Genomic DNA, 10440 nt, shown 5'->3' on the forward strand with positions numbered 1-10440 from the left:
TTATCAAAAAAAATAAGGTGCTTTGGAAACAAGAAAAAACACATTTTTTGTTGAAGGATCTTTTTCAACACTACAAGCGACTCTGCTTGTCTTAGAATAATAGATGATAAGATGGTACCTGTATATTGTCTTAAATTGATAGATTCTATGTGTTTGATGCCTCTCATGCTTTCATGATGTTATAAAAAAAACCCTCATATGTTTTAATCTAATTGCTTGATTGACCTCAAATTTTTCATACATGTTCACAATAAGCACAACAACAAATTGCCTAATTTTCACATATACACATGCTACAAATTTCACAAAAATCCTAAAATTTATAAACCTATTTTTATTTCTCAAAATCTAAATCCATTGAGTACATTATTAATTTTGAAAATCCTCCAAAACCTCAATATTAATCCAAATGACATGAAACTAATACTCAAAAATCTCTTCTTAGGTCTACTTTCAAATTATACTTTCTAATTTGCAAAATATTTGTGGTGTTGCCATAAGTTCTTGGTTTTATACCTTGAAATTTAATTTTGACCTTAATTGGCAATTGGTCCTCTCTGGGTATCAATTCTTGTCTTCTTAAAGTAATTTTTTCTAAATTCAATTCCTAACTTCTTCCTACATATGTTTGTATTCTTTATTTTTTTAATCTACATTTTTTTGCCTTATTTATGGCTTTACAAAGTAAATAGAATCCATTTTTATAAAAGACAATTCTAATACTAATAGATTTTACTACTTGCCTATCATTTATTTATATTTTTTTATTAGGTTCTTTTATAATAAAAAACTTTCTTTCTTCTTTCACTTAATAGCTATGTTATTACATGATATTGGAAGCAGCCACTATTCCAAGGAGCAACCATTACAAGCAACAATATTGTCTGCAAAGAAATTGGAGCTTTGTAAAAAAAACAGGTGCAATGTTGTTACAAAGTGTGTGTGATACATGCTAAAAGGCCCATTTCACATTAAATATTGAATGTGAATGAGAGATTATTAGGGCCACGGATAGGTTATATATTGTCACAGGTATGAGAGGCAGTGTTGCAATTATTAAGAATACATATGTATTCTTCATATTTCAGCAATCTGTAAGGGCATTTTTGAAATTTTTTCTTATATATATATATATATATATATAATATTATACTTTTGGATAATATTTAAAAAAAATATGTTGGTTACATATTAATTTAAATTTTATATTTTATATAAATAATTAGTAATATCAAAAAGTTTGATTTTGTTTTTGTATTGATATCATTGTATTATATTAAAATTTTAAATTTCTAAATATATTTAAATAATTAAAAATAAATATTTTAAAAATAAGATTGAATAGATTATTTTATTTTCATGAATTATATAATTTTGAAGTAAAATAATTAAACATATTTACCTAAAGACTAATAGCAATTTTATTTTATTTTTATTTTTGATGTTATAATAAAAAAATAAAAAAATAAATACTTAAATGTTGCAAAATACTACTAAGTCAGAAAGTGATATAAAATTTTGAGTTTTTATATTGATCTATAAAAATACTACCTTTAAAACATTAATGTTCAAATCATAAAATAAGTTATCATACAATTTTTTTTGTCATAGTTTTTGAAAACCTAAAATATTTAAGGAGCTTATATTCAAGATCATGTTAAAAAAATTAAATATATTTGAATTTATATTAAAAAAAAAAAAATGCACTTGGATTGACACTTCTAATCAAGTTTAAATTAAGTCAAGAACTTTAGGGGAATCATCAGAATTACTCCACAATGATAGTAGTATATAGTCAAATACATGCAACTGCTTTAAACAAAAGTAGAACTTGTAAAAAAATCCTCACAACAGAAAGAAAAAATAATTATTTAAATGATACATTCTAAAAACATGTGATGGCTAATTTGATAATTCAACAGATGCATTTTGCAGATTTAAACCAAAAAAGTGCTACAAGAATTATGAAATGGCTTTGCTAATATTGGCGTATGAACCGTTAATAGCTTCACCATTTTCAGAAGTTGTAACACATCACCTTCCAAAATCTAATCCTGAAATTATTGCCATAAATGAAAACACCAATTTTTACTTATTTTACTTATTTTACTTTTGTATTTTGAGAACTGCTGTTGCCTGTTCCCCACAAGTGAAGATTGTGCATCGTGCAAAGGCGTCACAACCAGTCGACATGATACACGCTCACATATTTCATTTGACGCACACACTTTCAGCACAGTTTTCTAGTGTTCGTGAACCCTAATTCTCACTCATGTTCAGGTGCCTGCTTCAGATGCATACAAGGAAAGTTCTAAAAGTCCATGACAAGATCGCTGATTTGTGACGCTCTAATTTTTGCAAAACGCAGATGCCCGGTTAAACAGAGCAGCGCCAGTACAAGAAACCCAGTGAAGAGCGGTGAGCAGCGCCAGACGACGTTATCCAGGAGCGGCTTTACCACGCCTCTGTGAAAAAGGTGAGCTGACGACTTTGTAAAGAGGGAGAGGTATTCCGGACATCAGATCTCATCGGACGCGTGCCCGATTGAAAAGCCAGCCAACATTCGGAATGCACGTAACCCACCGTCCATAATGTGATCAGCAGTTTAAAAAAAAACGTCGGAAAGGATGCGGCTCCCTCACGCAGCGCCAAGTGGAGCTCCATCTCAAAAATTACCACATGCGGTGAAATTGCCGCTGGATATTCCACCGGCGTCAACGAGGACTGCGATCGTCACCCCTTGATTTAACTTCTGCATGCGAATCTCCGCCTACTTCCCCTCGGGTGGCGAGACCTGCACTGACAGCAAATAAAGGAATCATCGGATTAGATACTTTTGTTCCGAATCCATGTGCTGGAATTGCACACAGGTTCGCCTCCATGTTGAGTAGTTGGGGGACTTGAGGTTATATTTGCCGGTGGTAGAGAGTTACTGATCTCTCTTGAAGTAATTTTCTGTTGCGTTCGTTTGGTGGGGTTTGCAGTCTGCAGTCTGTGATCGAGTGTCTTAGTGGGTGCTGTCGGCCTGACGTTGGAGTGATTTTTTGGAGACGGGTAAGCGCCTCGATGATCTGCTGATGTTGCAGTTTGGAGGATTGGTGCATCACAACCTTCTCGCTAGTGCAGGTAGATCATCTATTGAGCTCATGCGGTGTGTTGATGTCGAGCTTTCGTTCTGATATTCGCAGGTGGCTGCCGATGCTGGTTATTTGCTTGATTGCTTGGGTTGTGAATGCGTTGTCTGTGTTTGTGTTTTTGTTTAGTTTTGTACTTTTGTTTTTTTCAATCTTTTGGTGTACACACAACCCCCCCTCCCGCTGTCTCCAAGGGTTTGCGTTTGTTCCAGTGATGTGCTTGGAAATGTCGGTGGGGTGCAAACGTCGTAGGTCTTTTAGGAATAGAGGCAAGTTACCTTTCTTTCATGCCCGTGTTACCCGCTGTGTTTTCAGCCCAACTATTTATTAATTTAGGCTTGTCGGTTGTGTGCGTAGAAAGGTCAAGTACGTGCATGTCCTGTTCTGGTGATCTTTTGTTTCTGCCGTTGAGGTGTTGTTTAATTATAATGTTGTTCTAGACCTCTGGACAGTAAATCAGTTTTAAAGCTTGGTAATGTGCACCTCTCGTGGTTTGTGTTGCGGTATGCGAACTGCAATGAAGCTGGATGTTATCAAACAGTTCCATTGCAAATGTGTTGTATTAGTATTGTATTGGTATGAACAGGAGGGGTGTGTGTGTATGTGAACAGGTGGAACATGGACGTCCGATGAGAAAAACGTATTTAACTTAAGCTAGAATCCTTCCTGCTTCGCATACTTCGGTTCTCTTCTTCATCTTTTTTTTTTTTTTTTTTTTTTTTTTTTCTTTTCCCTTCTGGTAAAAAAAATGAACTCGAATGTATACACCGAGTTGGTGACCGTCGCAAGAGTGTATCAACAATTTGAAGAGTCAGCCACAACCTTGTTACAATTCGCCGTGGTTCCGGTCCTCAAGATCTTGATATTATGTGCCTTTGGCTTGGGTTTGGCGAGTTCTTATGTCAATATCCTCCCAGCTCAATGTCGAAAGCTTTTGAGCAAGGTGAGTCCATCCAAGCGTCTACTCTATTTTTTTACGAAATTATTGTTAGCCTCCTCATGGTTCCATTACATGTTTAAGTACTAATTCAATCCCACGTCTTCCGGTATTCCAAACTTGCCTGTATCAAGCGTCACACTCCATTACCACGCGGTTGGAGCTTAGTATTACTAAGTAAAAGTAAAAGAAAATAAGCAGTGTTATTTTAAGGGTTTTCTAGCGTAACATTTCCTCTTTTCCAGAACAAATGCAAAACCTGATTATATAAAATGACAGTAAGCGCCTCAATTTGAAAGTGAAAATCTTCTGAGTTTAGTGGTTTTAATCACACAAAAATGTAGGAACCATTTCGCTCCTGTTGCTCACATGGCTCAATCGCTGCAATTTACAGTTGGTGTTCGCGTTATTTCTCCCTTGTTTGATCTTCACACAACTTGGGAAAGCTGTCACTCTTCAGTCGATAATAGAATGGTTAGTCTTTTAATCCGCTTAATTTCGCCATTTGGAATTTGCCCGTCTTGTTGCTGGCGTTATTTGTTTTACACTATTCTAGTTAAGCGTGTTTGCTCCGAAAAATGTTGCTCTGATAAGTTGTCATCTACAGGTGGTTCATACCAATAAATGTTGTGCTAGGAGCGAGTTTTGGGTGCGCTCTTGGTTACCTAGTAGCTTTAATCGTTCGACCTCCACCACAATACTTTAACTTCACGGTGGTGATGATTGGCATAGGTAAATATCAACCTATCTTATTACTCTTAAGCAAGATCCACTTCTACTTTTCAGTTCGTCTAGATTTGTTACTTGGTAGTTACTTACTTGGAAGTCATTTAAACATTTATTTGTTATGAATTGAGCTTGTGCTTTGAGCTACTGAACAGAATGAAACTTAGGACAGTTTTTTTTGCAGGAACTCTAATTTTGTAAATTGCAATTCAGGAAATATTGGTAACATACCACTCGTTATTATTGCATCCATCTGTCGTGATGAATCAAACCCGTTTGGACTTGACCCAACCGTCTGTAACACCAACGGCGTTGCGTATATCTCCTTTGGCCAATGGGTACGACTGCAATCATCGCATGAAAAAACATCTGTGTTCGTTAGCTGAATTGCAGTCTTAAACTCGTTGGTTATGAAAGTCCAAGTTGAGACTGAAAATGGTCCCCTACACGTTGATAAAAAGCCACTGCGACCATGTTGTGACGTTGCTCTGCTTGTGTAAGTGATCTCTCTGGCCAAGCTTGGCTCACGTGAACCCTAATATCCCCAGGTAGGAGCGGTCATCGTTTACACATTTGCGTTCCACATGTTGGCTCCCCCCAAAACAGTTCCTACCAACGATGAAAAGGCCTTAGTCATCAAGGTTGAAGGCGACAAAGACGTTAATGAGCTTTCAAATGGAACGGCGAGTAATGTCAATGACACAGATTCTCTTCACGTCTCACTCCTCCGTTCTTGTCAGCCGACCAAATTACAAAAGGTTTGGAAAATCTCTCCTGGTCTGAATGAAATAGAATTTTTGTACGATATTGTTGCACATACTTGCTGTTCTATTTTTCCGCTGTTTCGTTTCCTATTCTTAAGTAATCGTTGAATGGCTTAGGATGTGAATCTATCAGAACATGCCAAGAGGGACACTAAGATTGTCATTGACTAAGCTCGTCGATTACCATCAACCATTTCAATGAAGTGTGTTCTCGCCATTACACTAAACAAATGTGGGTGTTATGCGTCCAGGTTCGGCAAGGCGTTGCACGAAAGTGGCGTTGGCTGGCCAAATCAAGCTTGTTGAAAGATATTTGTCAACCACCTGTCGTATCATCTGTAAGTTCACGTCTAGCAATCAGTATTCCGGTTTTTACAGATGCACTTGTTTGCCGTGCTACACATGATTGACAATGCCCCCACGAGCACTGAATTGTCTGACATGTGCAAGCTGAAGATATTCCAAGTGGTGATTGCTTGATCTTTTAACGTGAATCTTGGACATCAAAACAATTTGTCGAGGGAAACAAATGGCAGTACAATCAGATGTGGTGTTCTGAGGGATCGCGCCTTCTTGATTGTGCTGTGTGCAGCTCTTGGCCTTGATTATTGGGGCCACACCCACTCTCAAGGAACTGTTCTTTGAGGAGCACTCCGTGTTCTTTTTCTTCACAGACAGTCTTAATATGCTGGGGTAAGTATCCGACTCCTGACAAATATTTCGGCTCGGCTTTGAAAACCTCTCGGCTCGGGTTCTGTGAGACCGTTTTCTCTTTTTTTGAACCTGGTAAGTAGTTGTCTTCTTGAGTGAAGTATAAGCAATATAATGTTGTGGGGTAACTGTGCAGCGGAGCCATGGTGCCATGTATAATGCTCGTTCTCGGCGGCAACTTAATCGGAGGTACGGGATACAGTGCTTACTCTTGAATGTTTTCCTGAAGCGGTACTCTTACTGTTTTCCGCCTACTCCTTTCGAATTGTGATTCAAGTTCGAAGCAGGCAGTGAAGTGTTCATTAGTCACGTGGTTCGGAGAAATTTGGTACCCTGCTCTGCTGGTCAAAAGGTGCGTCTAATCGATCTCATCACGAGGAAGTCGTTGGGTGTGCAACGGCAGGGCCAGGAAATTCCGAACTAGGATTGCGAACGACCGTGGCAATAGTTTTCACACGCTTGTTTCTGGTGCCTCCTATAGGCTTGACCATCGTGCAAACTGCAAACCACCTCGGATTCCTACCTGCAAACAACAAACTTTTCCGATTTGTTCTTCTTCTACAACACTCTATGCCCACATCTATACTTGCTGGTATGCACTCCTTTTCTGGCAACAGGCTAAATCGACGACAATTTTCGGATTGATTTACCACCCTGCTGTGTGTAACTGATTATGATGTAGATCTACTGGTCCGCTACAGTTGGTGATTTTGTAGTATGTATTGATTTCTTCGGAGGTGACTTGTCGACTTAGGGAGACTAATTCCTTGAGATTCTTGCCTTTGCAGGGGCGGTGGCCAGCTTACGAGGACACGGTGCGAAGGAAGCATCGGCCATCTTGTTCTGGGAGCACATTCTGGCCATATTCTCAATAGCAATTTGGCTCATCTTGTACATTAATGTTCTCTTCTGAGGCACCGTAGACCATTTTTTTTCGCTTTTTCGAAAGTGAATTCTTGGAGGTAGTCGCAAAATGTGCAACATCACCTCCTGTAACGTAGATTATAACACCAGAGACAGAAAAACAGGCAAACGAACAAAGAAGAATTCCTTTCTTATCCTTTCATACAGTAGATAGACGAGCAAAAACCAGCAGGTCATCTCGATGGGGTGGGTGTTATCTGGACCCTTGATTCTTTCTGAATTCCTTCGGAAATAAGGTGGAGTTTTTCCCCAACAAATTTGCTACTGATAGGACATTCAACCCCTCATGAAAGGAGCGGGTCTGCCAAGACTTTGTCAAATCTGATACCTGTTATGTCTTCGTCAATGATGTGGTGCCAATAATTTGGCATTTTCAAACAGAATAAAATCAAACAATAATGCAGTGACGAATCCAGGGGAAGCACTGTTGGAAATGCATCCTAGATGTGTGTGTATTCTGGTTGGAAGATTAATGAAGTAGCGTATTGTAAATTTTTGTAAAGAATCCTGTAGGTTCTGTACTTATTTTATTGTGGGGTCCTATTTCTTTTGGAGTTTTAAATTTCCTGTGTTATAATAACGCTTCAATGTTATTGGTCCGTTGTTTTGTTCTGTTGTGTTGAATGTAGTTAGAAACCACATTTTCTATAATTTGCATGTATATAATTTACTTGAAACAATTATCCACCGGACATCCGCGCAGTTTTTACTTCGTGACACGCGGATTGAGCTATGGGGACAACCTCGTGGGTTAGGTTTAAGACCCATATCAAGATTAAGCATGTCTTTTAGGCTTTCAGCTTGCTTTTTTACTATCCCATAAAGCGCAAAAGTGCCCGAAAGACCACAGGCTGTGGACAATTGTGTGATAGTCGGAACATCGGCGGGAAACATTTTACTTTTCCAAAGCTGCCTCTCCAGACTTATTCTCTCACACAGCCCGACTCTTTTTCTTTCTGTTTGTTTTGTTTTTTGTTGCCTCGCCTCCGTTCCTTTTATTTCTCTCCTCCTATTTGTCGCTTCCTCCCTCGCTCATTTATCACTTGCAGTTGGTCGGCAAAGCCAGGCGAATCATTTTGTTGTTTTAGCTTAGATGTGATTCCAATGTTGGCTGGATTTTGTTAGTCCTTTATGTAGTGCTGAATCTATTTAGAATATATCATTGTTCGTCTGTCGGTTCATTGTTGGAGGGCCTCTGATTTCCTTCAATCAGTTTCTGGATGGGTTTTGATGTGAAACTGATTGGGTAGGAACCTCTCGATGTTTGCTTTCCGACGGGCCAAAAATCACTGAAATTAGAGCCAGGCTCACTTTTGGCAGCAATTCAAGTGAAGAGTGGTCAGCTGCCTTGTCACGTTAAATTAGCTAACCTTAGAAAAGCAACTTTTAATACTCAACAATTTGATTGCTACTAATTTTGGTGTTGCTGAAACCACGAAAGAACTAATTTCAACAAGCAAAGGATCATCCAAATCGGAGAACCAAGGAGATTGTGAAGTGGCTGTTTGAGTAAAGGTCCTCAACCTAATAGCATGGTCTAAGGTAAAAGCTCTCAATTTTCTCTTGCTGTATAAATGTTTGAGTTGCCTTGTTTACAATACATAGATAATATTTTAGAATTGGTTAAGGATTTAATCACATTTGTAGATCAAAAGTTAACTTGACTAGTATGAATTATGTACATTCATACTAATTGCAAGTATTAGTCTTTATTTTTGTTTTATTTTTAAGTTTTCTAAATTTTTTTAATTTTTTAATTTAATTTCAACATTGATAAAAAAAACATAATATTATAAAAATAGAATTTAAAGTTAATTATTTGATCATAATCTTTTATGAAATATATATATATATATATATATATATATATATCTTTATCTATATTTGAGATATCATTTAAGATAAAAGAAAAAAAATATGACATGATTTTTTTAATTGTAGTAGAATAAGACCATAATGTCTATTTAGTAAATATTATTAAAAAAATTCTCTTATATACTCTAATTAAAGAATTTATTTATAATTTATATAAATAATTTTTAATAATTTATATTTTAAAAATATATAAGAAAATAATGTTAAGATAATTAGAATTATTAATATTTTTTTAAAAGAAAAAAATTAAATTTTTGTTAAAGATATATAAAAGCTATCCTTCAAAATTATTTGGAGAAGTTTTACTAATAATTTGGAAGGATTAGGTTGAGATTTGGATGCAAATACTTTCAAATTTTTTAAACCAATATAATAAGTATGAATAAAAGATTAAATTTTTGTTGAAAATAAAAGACCTCATTGGAGATATAGCAACAATATAGAATGTATATTGGTAAAATAAAAGACATATTAAATATAATGTAATATAAAGATCTTTGTAAGAAAAATTGATTATATTATAAAGGAGTTTCAACAACTATTTATATATAGTTATAATATTATAAAATATAGATTTAAATATGATAAATTATATATTTTTTAAAATTAATCCTACTTACTGATAAAGAATTGTAGAAAATCAAATTGGTATAAAGACAATATTTATTGATTGAAGAAATAGAAGCTCTTGAAGTATTACTTTAGAATATAAAGTTCAATCATGATGTAATAATTTTCTTGCTTTCAAAAGTATTATTCTAACAAATTTAAAGCTATCATATTTATATTTTTTAATGAGGCATCTTTCAATAAAGTAAATACCAATGATAAAAGCCTTTACAAAAAATTAATATTTATAATTAAAGATGATTTTTTTAATACTTTGAATTAATTAAGCATCTATTATAAAGATTGGAAGATTTGTATCTTATGAAAGGTAGAGACTTAAATGCTTTGGAACTTTTACTAGATAAAAAATATGCAAATTATAAAACATAAAAATAAAGGAAGTTATAGAAAAACTTATAAATCTATATGGTAGAGATTTTTGTATGCAATTAAGAAGATGGATGTTGGCTATAATAACTTTTTATCAAAGAAGTTGGAATTCTAGCTAATTTTATCCACCTTAATCTCATTATATATATATATACATAAATATATATTATTACAAAATTTAATTTCAATGGTAATAAAGAAACAATTGAAAGATGTAATATAAATAAAAAATTATATTAGAAAATAAAATTGATTCAAAAAAATTAAATGAAATATTAATAGAAAAAAGATTTATGTTATATATTTTTATTATTTATACCAATTAGTTTTTTATGAAAGATGTATATTGTATGTGTAACATGCAAATTAT

General features: G+C 35.0%; 1 protein-coding gene across 4 annotated transcripts; it reads left to right on the forward strand.

Moving 5' to 3' along the window:
• The first annotated feature begins 2606 nt into the window (after positions 1-2606).
• On the forward strand, positions 2607-7701 carry LOC112292270 (protein PIN-LIKES 6). Of its 4 annotated transcripts, XM_090256422.1 has the most exons (12): positions 2855-2870; positions 2985-3126; positions 3746-4077; positions 4466-4545; positions 4679-4803; positions 5011-5135; positions 5346-5555; positions 5813-5899; positions 6154-6254; positions 6409-6461; positions 6676-6864; positions 7061-7701. In XM_090256422.1, exons 3-12 carry the CDS (start codon positions 3883-3885, stop codon positions 7183-7185), a joined length of 1290 nt encoding a protein of 429 aa, XP_090112548.1. In that variant the 5' UTR covers positions 2855-2870; positions 2985-3126; positions 3746-3882; the 3' UTR covers positions 7186-7701. The 4 variants fall into 4 exon arrangements, with proteins under 4 accessions (XP_090112550.1, XP_024396346.1, XP_090112549.1 ...); XM_090256424.1 differs by having other exon boundaries at positions 2607-3126; positions 6754-6864; XM_024540578.3 differs by having other exon boundaries at positions 2623-3126.
• The last annotated feature ends 2739 nt before the right edge of the window (positions 7702-10440 follow it).

Source organism: Physcomitrium patens, chromosome 15 (assembly GCF_059467195.1).
Source record: "Physcomitrium patens ecotype Gransden chromosome 15, ASM5946719v1, whole genome shotgun sequence".
In the NCBI taxonomy this organism is placed as follows: Eukaryota; Viridiplantae; Streptophyta; class Bryopsida; order Funariales; family Funariaceae; genus Physcomitrium; species Physcomitrium patens.

Bases quoted from the DNA above. Each gene is read 5' to 3' on its own strand.
- LOC112292270 (XM_024540578.3), top strand. From the start codon at position 3,883: ATGAACTCGAATGTATACACCGAGTTGGTGACCGTCGCAAGAGTGTAT. The intron at 4,546-4,678 runs GTTAGTCTTTTA...TGTCATCTACAG, and splicing joins CTTCAGTCGATAATAGAATG to GTGGTTCATACCAATAAATG. The intron at 6,255-6,408 runs GTAAGTATCCGA...GTAACTGTGCAG, and splicing joins GACAGTCTTAATATGCTGGG to CGGAGCCATGGTGCCATGTA.